A 16499-nucleotide genomic window follows, 5' to 3' on the forward strand; every position below is an offset into this window, starting at 1 on the left:
GCGAGGCTGCTGCTGGTGTGTGTGTGTGTGTGTGTGTTGTGTGCTTATATGTGCACACATGCATGTGTTTGAGTAGGAGAGAACACGGACAGAACATAAGGACTTATGCAGAAAGGTAGTTTGGAGAGCAAGAATTCTTAAATATTTTTGGTTCATGGTACCTTTAGCAATCTGATGAAAACTGTGATCTTTTTTCTGAAAACTACACACATATATGAATACAAAAAAAAAAAAAAAAGACCCAAAAATGTTACATACAATTTAAAGAGGTTTGTGGATATACACCATCCCCACCCCTGCAGGCACAATCTTATGAAGTAGATATATTCAGAAAGCACTGTCTTATTACTGTTTTCCTAGTTGGCTTTTTGATGTCTGAAATTCTACCGTTAGCAACTTCCTTAACCTTTGAGTTAAGCATTGCCTTCCCTTGGGTCTTGTTTTAAATTGTAAGTATTCCCAGGGGGTGATAAACATTCATTATTAATGCCTTAATAAGAAGTAGGCTTGACAGGAAAGGAAGAGAATAATGTAAGCACTGTTCTTCTGTAGATTGGTAAAGGTGGCAGAGAACTAGAGATCATTTGATGATAATAGCTAACATAGACATTATACATGTGCACATGCATGTGTGCACACGTGTACACACACACCCCTTACAGCAACCCAATTCTTCTGATGAGGAAATTGAGGCATAGCTTGATTAAATAACCCATCCAAGGCCACACAGTTATTTAATAGTGAAGCCCAGTGAACTCACTTTACAGAGTCTGTGCTTTTAACTAATATTCGATACTGATCATAAAATTGCCCATATTAAGAATTCTACCTTATAACATGGAGGCCAACTCCATAGACTTCCCTACTACTGTTGTCAACTTTTGTAAATTCACTTCTCTACCTCTTCATTTCCCTCTTTCTTCCTTACGTTGTGCCTTCTTTTCATTCAAGAAGATCATAAAGCACGTTAAATCATTCCAATTCCCATGAGGTAGGTGTAGCTATTCCCCCTTTGTAGGCAGGAAATTGAGGCTCAGCGGGAAGCTAAGTCAGAGCAGGGGCAGAGCCAGAGAAGGGAGAGCATTCTCCTAACTCCTATTCAAGACTAAACTAGAAAGACTTGAGCTGGACCATGTGGAGGACTTCCACCTGGAGGTAATGCATAGGAACTGAGTAATCATAAAACAAAACAAAACAAAACAAAACAACCTTACAGGAGTGTGCTCACCATATGTTCACCATAATGTGTGTTACTGAGACCATTGTACACGTGACATTTCATTCAGTACATGAATTGCTATATAATGTTATAAGTTAATAAGACTGATGCATTATGACTTATTTATGTGTTTCCTGGGGCCAGCATATTGTATTTACTGCTTTGCATTTGTGGTAGCACATGTTTATATTTCTTTTGACAATAAAAGCAATTTGTACTTATTTGTAGACTACTTAAACTGTAGTATAAAAGAACATTTGTAAATAAGAGTCACAGTTTTATAATTGCTAGTGTTGGAAAATCTGCTTACACTTTTGAAAGACAATCTTTCTAGGTACTATTTTCAAATAAAGCATGTGTTTTCATGTGGAAACACAATACTTCTCACCATTTTATAGACTACTAAGTAATGGAATTGATTTGTTAAAAAAAATGTCAAAACGTACGTATTTTAATGAAAATTTTTATCCTGAAAAATACTACATTTCATCAAGTCTAAGAAATGCACCGTTAGGCAATTTTGTCATTGTGCAAATGTCATAGAGTGTATTTACACAAACCTAGATTATATATATAATTTTATTTATATATATTTATCCATGTGGAAAACCAAATGTCCGAGCACCATGACTGAATATCAATCATTTCCCCTGCTTGATCTGGATTGCCAATATCAAGTGCCTTATGTCAAGTTTCTATATATGCTCCATTATAATCTTAAGAGACTACTGTTGTATGTGCAGTCCATTGTTGATGGAAACATTACTTGGTGCATGACTGTAAGCATTTCTTATTATATCATAATATCCCCTGCTCTAAAGTCTGCTCTGGTCCAACCTAACAAAGCTTAAAAGCAGATCTCAAAAGGATCAAACTGTTTCCAATTAACTTAACTGTGTCCTATTATTAGAATTGGGCTAGTTCTAAGGAAAAATCACTTTTTCTATTCAATAAAAAGTGATTTTTTTATATATGAATAATAAAAGTTCATAGAGAATTTTCAACAGCCACCAAGTCTTCTCATGTGTTAAAAGTAGACCCACTGGGGTTGTCCTGGGGAGGTCAGTCTGTCCCATTACTACCTGTTCAAGGACTTTGGGCTGCTCTCTTCAGAGCAGGGATTTCCAACTTGTGGGCCACAGACCTCAGCGCATATCTCATCTCATCTAATCCTCAAAATCACCTGCAGAGATATGAATAGTGTTATTCACATTACCCAGTTGAGAACACTGGTGTTTACAAATGTTCACAAACTTGCCCAAGTTCTCATAGTTGGCATTTGGTGAACCAGGATTTTTGCTACATAAATCAAAAAATAGGACCAATATCCTACAGAATGTAGCATGTTTCTTTGCAGAGTCTCTAAGTCTCAGGACAACATGTGGCTTTACTCAGAGGGACTTTCCTGAGATTTTAGGTGATAGTGACACAGCAACTCTTTGCCTGGCTCTTGAAATTTCATTGAAATTTTGAAAACAATTTTTAAGACTTGAATGCTGATTACTTTAGTAAATAATTTTTATTATGAACTACAATAATATACAAAAAGGTATGCAATTAATTCTTTTCATGCCCTCCTGCAACACCTGACCTAATCAATCTAATCTGTGCATTTTTTTATTGCACTTCTCTGTTCAAGTGTGAGGTGTCTTCTTTTGCTGGTCTCTTGGATGGCAACATGTGAACTACTTCTGAAGGTGAGGGAGCCGCTTCCAGTAGAGGATGTAGATTCTTAGTCTGTGGAAATAGGACTGCTTCTGTGTGAAGTCGGGACTCTTCTCGTGAGCAGGAGGGGCCACACATGTTCTCTGTAAATGGGCCAGACTTAGAGTCCCGGAGTTTGCGTCCAGTAGAGGCAAATATGGCGTAGAGTATTACACTTCTGTTCCTGTCAATGGTTAGGACTGAGGACCTGTGACATGCTGAATTGCAAGGAGGGAATGACTCAGCCAGACCGGACAACAGAAAAGGGAAAAAGGGCAGGATGTTCCTAATAGTTTACTTCCTGTACAACTTGAATTAAACAAAGAGGTGTACATAAATACTGGATGGAATGTGACTGGTTGGCAAGGAAATATCTCTCATTGGTCTTTAGTCTATGGATTTATGGAAATGAAGGAAAGTAATTTAACTCAAAATTTGAATTTATCATAGGATTAGCATTCTCATCTAACATCTTAATCTTTTATTTTAGAGATTAGCCCATATCATCATTAGGAAAAATGTAGAATCATACACAAATGAGCTTGTTTTGAGAATTTCTGCTTCTGTTTGAGGATAGGTCTAGCCCAACACTAGTTAGTGAGTATGCAGATCTAGCCAGGTGAGAGATGTATCCAGGCCAGGGTGAGATTTCGAAGGACTGATGCTGATTGTAATGGGTGTAGAGGTGAAGAAGACTCCTACAAAACTAAGTACAAGGCGACATGAAGCCAGAGGACCTTGAGAACTTTGCACCTGGAGGCAAGGGAGGACTCCTGGGGGCCAGCTAATACCCCAAGACCAGGAAGCAGACCAGAGCCTGGCAGAAATTGATGTTCCCAAACACATCTGACTGTAGGGCCATCCTGAATGCACATCACTTCAGACTAAGTATCTTGGTCCAACATCTTGTTTCATCTCTTAGTATATGTGCCTGTACCCACCAAGCTTTGGCTGCACTGGCTTCTTTCTGTTCCTCCTACTTGCTAAGCCCATTCCGACCTCAGGACCTTTGCATGTGCTGCTCTGTCCACCTAGAATGCCTCCTCTCCCCCATCCCAGATTTACATGATTGCTTTCTTCACGACAGTCAGGTCTCAGTCAAATTTCACTTCGTCCATCCTGTCTGAAGCAATCCTCAGCCAGTTTCTCTCTGTTACATCACTCTGTGTTACAGTCTGTTCAGCACTCAGTACTCTGCAATCATCTTGTTCTCTGAAATCATCTTGTTTTTTTTTTTTTTTTTGACTTATTTAGAGGTTGAGTCCTCCTACTGGAATGTAAGCTCCCTGAGAGCAGGAGCTTTTTCTGTTTACTTGGTCATTATATCCCCATTACCTAGAATAGGACCAGGCTCATAGTTTGTCCAATAAATGAAGGAACAAAATGGTTACACGAAGTCAGATACAAATGAAGAAAGAAAGCCAGGTCTTACACATCAGCCAAAACAATTTGTAATTAAACTCTGGTTACTAACCTGAAAATAAAGAGTCTGTGCTACATATGTGTATGCATTTCTAAGCTTTTAGTATTTGTGTTTTAAGTGCCTGACGTTGACAAAGGGCTTAGTAAATATTTGTGAGACCAAAATTTAATGAAAGGTTATTTTTACAAACTCCACTGTAATTTCAGCTGAACTAAATTTGTCCTTTATAGACTAAGTAATCCAAGCAGCTCTGAGGGCAAGCCAGTCTTTGGTGTAACAGATCATACCCACAGGAAAGTTGAGGGATCCTCAGTTGAGTTAAAAGACATTGAATTTATTAGTAAGTCATTTTTTTAAGTGAACCTTGAGTTGGTGTAGAGCTAAAATAAAAATCAGCATTTGTATTAAGCTTAAACAATTATTATTAATATTTTTAACTTAATAGTTTCATCATAGCCATAAAGCAAGTTATTGTTATTCTCATGGGCAAATTCTAGTTGATATATGGTAAGTAGTGGAATTCATTTACAGACTTTACAGGTGAGCTGGGCTGCAGGATGTGGGCTTTGATGTAGTGAATGGAATCTGTAGTCAGCCCAGGACTGGAACGTGGCCTTCCTCAGTTGTAACTGAGACCAAAGGCCAATAGCTGGAGTTCCAGGCAGCTGTGCCACATTGGAGGTCATTACCTGCCCTCCCTCAGTTTCCTCACTGGAAAATAGGGAGGTTGGAATGAATAATGAAGTTGAAATGGACACCCCTACTGCTGTATTCTTGTCTTATGTCTTATGCCCAGTGTTTTACACTGAATCCATTTGTACATTATGGTTATCAGAAGTTATTTGTTATTATACATCATAATGTGAAAAAGACTTGCAATCTGGATAAAATATAGGCCATCCCCTCCTCTTTCCATCTCACATATCATACCCATATTACTAGCTTTTTGGCAGCCTCTTTTGTTTCTGTCACACTTATCTAGGATTTTTTTCTTCCGTGGTTGATAGTGGTGCATGTATGCTTGGGAGAGACTGTTTGTTTATTCTACAAATGATGCCTGAGAGCTAGAACTCCTGGAAATGCCTCAGAGGCTCCCTAGATAGCATTTTATAAAAATGTGTCCCCTCTGGTGATGTTCATGAAATACTCTGAGGGTAGTCAACCAGTGGACACATCGAGATTGTGCTCTGAGGACAGCAAGCTAACTTGTAATTTTTTTTTTTTTTTTATCATGCTAAGGCATTATTTACCCTGAAGGGAAATACTTCAGCTCAAACTTCCAAGGCAGGCATTTTCAATAAATTAAACAATATAAATTTGGTTAAATATTTCTTCTAAATGTCAAAGAATTAAACCAAATTATTCTCAATTATACATGTAAAAGTAAATACTACATAGACATAGAACACTTTAATGTGCTATATATCAGCTAATAAATGCATTATAATCCCTTGTGTATTCGATGTTTATAGTACATTTGATAGACCTTGGAGCATAATATCACCATTTTATATTGTAAAGCTTTATAATTTATATGCTTGCCTTTTTGCAATATAGATATCCAGAAGTCAGAGGTATAAGATATAAAGGTCTTGTTGAGAAAGCAACTGTGCATTTTACCTTTCCTTTTTCTTCTCATTTATTTTTCTTTTCTCAGTTAAAATGGTTATATAAGGCAATACAAAAAAGCCCAAGAAGAATTTTTTTTAATTACCCTTTATACCATCAGAAAATAATCCCATATGAACTTCAGGGATCATACTATACATATTATTTCATAATCTGACTTTTCTTTATATAAAATATAAATAATATATTTTTATTTAATGAAATGTTCTTCTAAGAAATGATTTTTAATAACCACATGATATTTCACCTGTAGTTGTACCATAACATAACCCCCTATTATGGGAGTCAGTATAGGTAGCTAAGAGAATAGTCTGAAGCAGACCCTTTAATATTAATATTTTGTAAAAAAAATGAGTAATTTACAAGTAATTTATTCATTCTGTACCTTGATCTCCTCACCCATAAAATGGCAATAACAATAGTACAGGTCTTTATTAGTTAATGTGAAGATTAAATAAGTTGTTACATATGGTATTTAAAACAGAGCACTTAGAATAATGTTCTAATAGACTTTATTATTAGAGTATCATATTCTATTCTCTATAATTGTATTCTTCTAATAGAATATTACCTGGCATATCATAAGTACTCACTAAACGTTCATTATTATATATAAATTGTTTTCAGCTTTTTGATGTTATAATACTGTGATGAATATCTTTGAAGAAAAAGCCCTTTGTTCTCCTATTGTTTCCCTAAGATGAATGTTTACAAATAGAACTGTGTCTTTGACACATGTTGTGAAATCCCCCTCCGTAGAGGCTGTACGGGTGTACACTCTCTGGAGCACTGTAAGAGAGAAAGCAACTGCTCCACAGTTGTTTCTGGAAGCGCATTATGGTGGGACAACCGCCCATGTGAGGATTTTTGCAGTTCTCCAAAATCATTGAATATTGAACAATTGAGATTTATTCAACTTACTCTTCCTTTTCAGTATTTATATGGTCTCCAGACAAAGTTATGAAAAATTAAAAACATATGTTTACTTTGGATGTGTTTAGTATGTTAGTCTAATTTTTGATTGAGAAGATATTTGTATGGATATGGAAAGTTCTATTTGACTATATTGTTAAGGTGTTTTTCCCCCATTGAAACTAATATTTTCTATTTTCAAGAAAAAAGCAGCAAGCCTTGGGACCAGTCAACCCTCCAGAACCAATGCTGGTAGAACAGCCCCTGCCACTAAGGTCAGTCACTTCCCGAACACGAAAAGACCCCTGCTCTGCAGGGACTTCGTTAGTGGGTGGGGCCCATATATCGCTGAAGACTTTGGAACAAAGTATCATTTCTGTGCTGGAGAAGAGGATATAATTTCTTAATGATGACATGAATGACTTAAAACCTAGTAAAACCATTTCTTTTATAATTCTTCCTGGCATATCCTAATGTGTTCAACAAATATTAATTATTATCATGAATGTCTATAGATAACATTGGACTTTTGCACATACTGTGAGTGAAAATATAGTCCTCTCATGTCTTCAGAAAATAATTCAAATCTTCCTTATGACCATAAACCACACGAGGCTCTCTGCTAAGTGCTGTATGTAATTATCTCACGTGACCCCTTCACGGCCTCATTATGAATATTCCTTTATACCTGAGGAAACCAGGACTCAAAGAGGGTGAGTAACCTTGACAAGCTCACAAGGCCAGTAAGATGGAGGTAGGGCTCCAACCCAGGTTTTCTGTCATACAAGGTCTTTGCCAATATCTCACAAGCTCTGTGTAAGCATTTTTTTTTTTTTGTAATATAACACGTAAAAGCTTTGCAACTTATTTTTTTTTTTTTGTACACATAGTGCACTTTATTTCTTTTTTTTTTTTTATGTTTAAATATCTTTATTTATTTATTTTTTTATTATTTCTTGTACAATGATATGAAATAATATGGGAAATATTCATGATAAATTATTAAGTGAACAGTGCAAGTTAAAAACAATAGTTTCATATTTTTTTCCCCACCCCCCCTTTCCCGAGTCAGCACCTTCAAGTGTTACCACTCCCCAAACGGTGCGCAATGCACTCATTGTGTAGGCATACCCCCATCCCCTCCCCCACCCCCCACCTCAGTCTGATGTCCAATTGGTGTCGTTTCCAGATTTGTATTTAGGTGATGATCAAGGAAACCAATTTTCTGGTGAGTACATGTGATGCTTGTTTTTCCATTCTTGGGATACTTCACTTAATATAATGGGTTCCAACTCTCTCCAGGAGAACCATAGAGATGTTGTATCTTCATCATTCCTTATAGCTGAGTAGTATTCCATGGTATACATATACCACAGTTTACTAATCCAATCATGTATTGATGGGCATTTGGGTTGTTTCCACATCTTTGCTATTGTGAATTGTGCTGCTATAAACATTTGGGTACATGTGCCTTTGTTACAGAATGACCTTTTTTCCTTTGGGTATATGCCCAGTAATGGGATTGCTGGGTCAAATGGCAGGTCTACTTGAATCTGTTTAAGATACCTCCATAATGCTTTCCACAGAGGTTGCACTAGTTTGCAGTCCCACCAGCAGTGTATTAGTGTTCCTGTCTCTCCACACCCACGCCAACATGTGTTGTTTTGGGTTTTTTTGATAAAGGCCATTCTCACTGGGGTTAAGTGATATCTCATTGTGGTTTTGATTTGCATTTCCCTGATGATTAGAGATGTTGAACACTTTTTCATATGTTTGTTAGCCATTTTTATATCTTCTTTTGAAAAATTTCTATTCATGTCCTTTGCCCACTTTTTGATAGGGTTGCTTGATTTTTTCTTGCTGATTTTCCTGAGTTCTAAATAGATTCTTGTTATCAGTCCTTTATCTGATGTGTAGTATGCAAAAATTTTTTCCCATTCTGTAGGTGGTCTGTTTATTCTCTGGACTGTTTCTTTGGCTGTGCAGAAGCTTTTTAATTTAATCATGTCCCATTCATTTATTTTTGTTGCTGCTGTGATTGCCTTGGGGGTCTTCTTCATAAATTCTTTGCCTAGGCCAATGTCTGTAAGAGTCTTTCCTACATTTTCTTCTAGAATTCTGATTGTATCACGCCTAAGGTTTAAGTCTGTTATCCACCGTGATTTGATTTTTGTGAGAGGTGAAAGCTGTGGGTCCTGTTTCAGTCTTCTACAAGTGGCTAACCAATTCTCCCAGCACCATTTGTTGAATAGGGATTCTTGTCCCCAGGGTATATTCTTTCCCGCTTTGTCAAAAATTAGGTGACTATATGAGGATGGTTCTATATTTGGATTTTCTGTTGTGTTCCACTGGTCTGTGTCCCTGCACTTGTGCCAATACCAGGCTGTTTTAAGAACCACGGCCTTGTAGTATTGTTTGAGGTCTGGCAAATTAATACCTCCCATTTTGTTTTTGTTGCTTAAAATTGCTTTTGCTATACGGGGTCTTCTTTGATTCCATACAAAGTGTATAATTATTTTCTCTATGTCTGTAAAGAATGATGTTGGTAATTTAATAGGGATTGCATTGAATCTGTAGATCACTTTGGGTAGTATAGACATTTTAACAATGTTGATTCTTCCGATCCACGAGCATGGTATATTTTTCCATCTATTTGCAAGTTCTGCTATTTCTTTTCTCAGTGTTTCATAGTTTTCCTTATAGAGGTCCTTTACCTCTTTAGTTAGATATATACCTAGATATTTTATTTTCTTTGTTGCTATTTTGAAGGGTATTGAGTCTTTAATTTGGTTTTCCGATTGACTGTTATTGGCATATATAAATGCCTCTGATTTGTGTATATTAATTTTGTAGCCTGAGACTTTGCTGTATTCGTTAATCAATTCCAGGAGTCTCTTGGTTGAATCCTGGGGGTTTTCCAGATATAACATCATATCATCAGCAAAAAGTGAGAGTTTGATCTCTTCCTTCCCTATTTGGACTCCCTTGATTCTGCTCTCTTGCCTGATAGCTCTCGCAAGGACTTCCAATACTATGTTGAAAAGTAATGGAGACAATGGGCAGCCCTGTCTGGTTCCAAAGCTTTGCAACTTATAAAAGTCACTGAAACGTCATCTTTCAAGACAAGAAACTATAATTTTAGGTAGTAGTTTTTGATAAATAAAGTTATGTTCAGCCCATTTCAACTTTGTGGTCTTTAAGTAAATCCAAGATTATCTAAAACCTTAACCTGTATTTCAAGACTGTCTATACAACTATTTAAAATAAGCATTTAAAAACTGGTGGCTATCCTATGGAAATCAGACGTTCTCATATATGTCACTTGCTTGATGAAGAGTTAATATTTTAGTGCCTCCCAGAGCTCTGGCTGCTCTGCAAGCCCCTAAAGGTGCCAAAACCAAGAAGCAGCCGAGAAGTGAGAAGACTGAGCCCTCTAAAGCTGAACACCATCCCAGTTTAAGACACATGAGTGTGTTTTATAGACCTTTTCAAAGCTCCTCTTCTACCAGCCAGCAAAAGGATAAAAGTCATTGAAAGACTATGAATTTTAAGTACAGGGAGTAAATTAATGTTTGGGACAAATATAAATTCAAAACTGGGGTCTGCTCTATTTTAACCGTTCTGTTCTTGCTGCTGGAGACACTGCAGCATTGGTGCTCACTGGGTAAGAGACCACTCAGCCAAACAAACACGAGTTTGAATTTCCTCTTTGCTGTTTATTATCTAGTCACACCGAGTCTCAGTTTCCTCATCTGTAAATGAGAATAGGATTTCTCTTCTCAGAGGTGTTGAGAGGCTTAAATTAAATAAAATATATAAGCATTCAGCCCTGGGCCTGGCATTTTGTAGGTGTTGAAAAAAATGTATCTCTCCTGTAGTTACTCTTGTTAGTCCTCATGTTGTTGTTTCTAGTTCTCCAACAGCAACAACAACAACAACAACAAAAGACTCTCCAACTGAAAAAGATTATTTTTAAGGACCTGTATTTAACATATACTTAAGTTATGCCTCTAAAAATGAGAAGCCTCGTTAGCAAAACACCTACCCAATGAGATTTAGTGAGTTATTTGTAAATGTTTCCAGAATTGCCATTACCTGAACTTATGAAGGTCCAGTATATTGCAGAGAGCCACACCCAGTTTTTTCTCGAACTTAAGCATAAGAATCAGACCCTTTCCATCTTTTTTTCCCACATGGAAGTTATCATCCAATCATCCTGAGATGGGATGGTTATAGAGAATTTAGACCTGTCTCCCCAAACCCTGTTTGGTCTTAAGAAGCTGTGGGAAGGAGGAAGAAACACAGCTGGGAGGTGGAGACTTTTAGCCACACGCTTATTGTATTACTATTTAAAAGCAAAGTTGAAATTCTTTCCTCGACTGTCCTTTTTCCACCTCCATTCTTATCTCTCCTGTAGCTCTTTCTCACTGTGTTTTTCTGACTCACTTTCCTTCCCCAGTTTCCGGAACATTAGTTTTCCAGGGTTTAATTCTTCACTTCTTCCTTTCTCATATCTTTAACTCTTATAATGTATTGAAGAAATATACTTGCTTATTTCTCCTTTTGATGCTTATTGGAATGGCTATAATTCATATGATTACCATTCCCACACATCATTTAGGAAGGCATTTGGAGGTAAGAGCATTTGTGATAACTTGAAGGCTTTCATTACACAATTATCATAGCACACAGAGGCAAAATAATATTCTCCCAGTACATTCAGAAAAGGTATGACAAAATGGTAGATACCCTTGGCAGTAAAATTAGTTCTAGTTTTTTTTTTTTTTATTCTGGACACATTCAATTAGAAATTTAAAATAAATGATAATTTTATAATTATTGAGGAAACCTTAAAAAGTCTGTCTTAAAAAATTAAATACTTAATTTGAAGCACATGTGTAAGCTGTGCATTATAGGATAGTTTCCATATATTGTGGAACTGTTTTATGAGAATTCTTACGAAATGAGTAATTATGCCCACAGATAATATCCCTTCTGCCATGTATTAATAGTTCTGGGCTTGAAAAATTCAAAGCTCTTAAGTGGCAGAGACATTTCTAACTCAAAATAATTATTGTAAAATGCTTAGTGCTTAAAATTTAATTTTTGATAAATTAATAATGATGACTAACAAGGCTTCAGAAATTATATAAAGCCAGGATGAAAATAATTGTGAGCCATAATTAGTCATGCAATTTTATTGCTGGAACACTTCTCAGACAACTTCAGTTTCAACAATTTCATTGTTCAGGTGAGGAAACTGACATTCGGATTGCATTAGGAATGACTCTGTAGAAGAGCGTGCTATTAAGAAGACGTATTGGTTAAAGTTGTTAGTTCCAATTAGAATCTACTCTGACTAGTTTAATCCAAAAACGAATTTCTTAAGGGCGAGGAGGTAGCTTGTAGGGAAATGCAAGAGGGTCCAACAGAACTAATCTAAAGCTTTACAGCCAGAAAAAATATGCAGCAACACCATGGAACTTTCTCATGCTAAAACTCTCCTGCCGTCACAGCTCAGCACCTGTCACATTTAGGACCACATGACAGAAACTCTACCACTGCCAATCCAAAGGCCTTATGATAATATGAATTTCCTGCCACTGGCCTCCACACACCTCCAATCTGATTCTTTTCTGGCACATCTGATTGGCCGGCACAAGTGACATGCTTCAACCCTGCTACCAGGGAATCTGGGGGTGTGAGTTTTCTGGATTCTACATTGGGAAGATGTAGAATCCCAATGATTTCGCACACTGATGAGGTGGGAAATTATTCATACATGGTGAGAGTTTTCAAATGTGTGGCCAGCTGCCAAATGACAGCTATCTACTACAGAAAGGAAAATGGAAGAATTACCTAATTGAACAGCAGGAAAAACATTGATGACAGGTTGTTCAGCAACATTAGGCCTTTCAAACAGAAGGAACAAATGGCTTTTCTCCCAGCCTAGAGGACAGATCTACAAAGGAATAAGCACCCGTCAGAGAAATGCTTTTGTGGTTTGGGTCCTGGTCCTGTCATAATAGATGTGTTAACTTTGACTACACAGTTCTTTTCCCAGGCTCTTACTTTCCTCATCCATAATGTGAATGAGGGGCTGGAAAACTCTTTGGGTGTTGTGGAATTCTGACAATGTCAGCATCACCTCACAGTACCCTTGTACAATGTGTGGTTTGAGATGACTCTGTGTTAGGCAGAAAAGCACTATTATTTTAATAATTATGAATATATTTTAATGTGCTATAAAAAGTAAACTAGCACATCAAACTCATAATGCTATGGCTATTTTTGCTTAAAACAGGCTAAATTAAAGGTTAAAGTTAATCTATTTTTTTTTAAAAAAAGTAAACATAGTTATGGCAGATTTAAAAATACTATGTAGGTAATTTAAAAAATACTATGTACAAATAATCAAAGTTTGGGAAATGAGATCCAGAGCAGTAATTCTCAGATTTTAATGTGCATGATGAATCAGTGGTGTTTTTATTATTGAAGATTCTGATTCAGGAAGTCTGGGGTGAGGCTGAGATTCTGCTTTTCTAACGAGCTCCCAGCTGATGCTGATGCTGCTGGTCTGGCAGCCACACTTTGAGGAGCAAAAGGCTGAACTGTGCCAAGTGTAGATAGTCCAGCCCACCAATTACCTAAACATTGATTAGAGAAGCCGGCTCAAATGCAGATTCTCAGGTTCCAAGCCAAGAAATTCTAATTTACCAAGGTGAGGCAAGGCCTAGGATTTTATATATCGATACTTAAATAGGCACCCCCAGGTGTTTCCGATGCAGGTGATCTGAGGACCACACTGGGAGAAAGGATGACCCTCAGGGATTGTGATAGCCTTAGCACATCAGAGGAACAATAATGTCTCCCTTCATCTCTGAGGAAAGGAGTCCCTTCTACCTGATCTGTAGCGTAAGAATCTTTGAAAAATTTGTTTCATAACCATGTGATTACTCATCTATACTCTTTAGGGGCACAGAAATACTCACCTTCATTGAGCTGCCTAACTTTGGGGGCTGTGGGGCCCAGGGTCTACCCCTACTGGTGTGTGGCCCAAATAAGTCACTCTGTGCTGTTTTTGTCCCAAGAGAAATGAATGTCAGTGAAACCTAGATGAGCTGATGTTTTGTTTATCTTTAAAAAGGAAAGATAATACTAATGATCAACAAAAAAGACATTTTCAAAGCTACATTTTTATCAAAAAGAATGATAAGGACAGGGCTGTTAGAATTGGAAGGACTCTTCCTTCACCAGCTTTGACAGAAGTAAAAGAAAAATGAAAATAAATATGGTGGCTATAAGGAACCCCTTGAAGGGGAAGTCAGAGGGCCCTCCCTGCCTTGACTGCCTGCTGGGGTATGTGTAGGGCATGAAGCTGTGCAGATGAGTTCTCCACCTTTTTAATGACAGCTGGCCGTCACCTCTGTTTTGCCTGGATAAAGATCTGAGTCACTGCCTCAGCTGTCACTAGCCAGGCCTGAGATCCGTGTTCCTCAACACTGACCGCCACCACCTCCCTACTCACCCCAAGCTCCGGGTCCAGAGTGTTTATCGTGGTTGGTTTATGGCTTTGGGGGAAGTTGGCTTTCCATATTTCTTTTAAAACTTCATAACTCTTTTCTCTAACTCCATTCATTCTATATTTATTTGTTGGCATTCCTCTATAAGAAAGTGGGTTTTTTCCCCTCCATTTACTTATTTATTCATTCATTTATTTATAGCAGCATAGACTCATGAATTTATATTTCACTATGGCTTCAAATCCATTATTAATTTTGATGTTTTTAATCATGATAATATATAATAATAATTCAGTAGAATTCTGACTCTGTTAAACTGTTCTTTTTAAAAAGTCTATTGCACATTTTTAAATGTATCTGTGAATGAATCCCTGGTTGTGATCATTATTAATTCACTTTATAGTCTCAGAAGAGACACTTGGGGGAGTGGGTTTGCAAGAGCCTCCACCCACCGTTGCTCCCTTATTTTGGCGGAGTCATAGGGTGAGGCCGTGGGAGCGGCAGACCTGTCATCGGCCGGCAGTGTGCAGCGCACACAGCACGTGGTCTGCTTCACAGGCTGCGTTACTAAGTCCGCCACCAGATGCCAGGCTCATGACGAGTCAGCGGAGCTGGGCCTCCCTCCCTGCCCGGCGCGCTCCGGGGCGGGGAGGAGGGCGGGGAGCATCCTGCGTCGCCGTCCGGGACCGCCCCTCCCGCCGCGCTCGCGATCTCAGCTGGGGCTCAAACAGAAACCGCGGGGGCCCGGCCCAACCAGCAATGCAAACATCCTGAAAACCAAGCTGAGGTCTCCTGAGTCCGGGAGTCGCAGGCAGAGTGAGTACTGATTTCCGCCGCTTTGCGCCAAGACTGCGTCTGTTTCCGAGTCTGGCACGGGTGTCGCCGCCTGCGCGCCTGGGCCCTGCGCGCCCCGGGCCTGGACCCTGCAGCGCACTCCCCAGATTTGGGACGATCGCTCTTACTAGTATCTTGAACTTGGAGATACACTTCTTTCCAGATGGGATCTAAGTTCAATTTTGTTTCTTGTCGACTCCTCCTCCCTGTCGGTAACACTGTTACTGGCACTTCAGCTGGGAATGTATCTGGCGACCGCGCACGTAGGGTTACAAAACAAGGGATTTGTGTGGCCCAAGCCAAATGCTCAAAGAAAAAAAGCAGCACCTATGTCAATTTGATTTGGCACTTTTATCTCTAGGGTTAGAGATAACCCTCCTCCTCCCCCAGCCCTTCCCCCACTACCGTGATGACCTCCGTTTTAGAGAGTGAGCTCATTCTGTGTGACCTTTCTGTGTACCTGATCCATGCTGGGTGTGGTGTAGTAACTGTTGTAACATGCCTTGGTTCTATTTCCTTGAACACAACCTGAGACTGTTGTGTGATAACATCACTGAGGGTTACTTTGTATCTATCTTTCAAGAATACAAAGTGTTTTCACAGAGATTAACAAACTCTTTCTTGTATGGGGTTAGTGACCCAGCATTCTCCAGTTATAAATGGGCAAGAGGCAAGTTCTTTATCCCCATTCTCCAGCTTGACAAAATGAGGCAGAGAGTTTAGGCAGCTTCCCTCAGAGTCGGGCCTCTGGGGCCTCTGACTAGTCTTCTAGGAACCCACCTAAGTAAGCATCAGAGTGACGGGAACGCTTAATCAGCAGCTCCGGAAACCTGCTGTTTGAGATGTTTTCTAGAGGGAAAACCTCTGCATTGCAGGGAAGCTCAGCAAGGAGTGGCATCTACTGTTCAGTGGGGGGAAAGTTTATTTTCTAATGAATACAGAGAGCTTCTTCCTGATGTTTTGCTAACAGGCATGAATTCAACTATTGCACACTGGTTTTTCAGTATCTCAGAGGAATATTAAGTTGCTGGGAATGCGGTGGGAAGGGAGTGCTGCTTGGGTTCTAGGAGGCAGTACAGGATTAAAATGAAGTGGGCAAATTTAGCAAAATCATGCTGAACAAGGAAAGGCCACACCTGTAGACTGATGGAGAAGAATAAGCGGCCTATAGCAATGAGGCTGAAGAGGGAGCCCCTGTGTGTGCTACAAGGACTCTTGGTGTCTGTTATAAACAAGTATGCGTTGCAGACTGTGC

The 16499-nt window shown here is 38.7% G+C and overlaps 1 protein-coding gene across 8 annotated transcripts in view; it reads left to right on the plus strand.

Moving 5' to 3' along the window:
- CAST (calpastatin) overlaps positions 1–16499 on the plus strand; it is a 106956-nt gene that overhangs the window by 24450 nt on the left and 66007 nt on the right. For 7 of the 8 annotated variants that reach the window (XM_069492367.1, XM_069492366.1, XM_069492371.1 and 4 more), the window contains exon 3: positions 7091–7162. In XM_069492367.1, the coding sequence (XP_069348468.1) occupies positions 7091–7162 (72 nt within the window). Of the gene's footprint in view, positions 1–7090; positions 7163–15096; positions 15227–16499 lie in introns of those variants that run through there. The other variant, XM_069492372.1, reaches the window with a different exon arrangement.

Source organism: Eulemur rufifrons, chromosome 17 (assembly GCF_041146395.1).
Source record: "Eulemur rufifrons isolate Redbay chromosome 17, OSU_ERuf_1, whole genome shotgun sequence".
Taxonomy (NCBI): domain Eukaryota; kingdom Metazoa; phylum Chordata; class Mammalia; order Primates; family Lemuridae; genus Eulemur; species Eulemur rufifrons.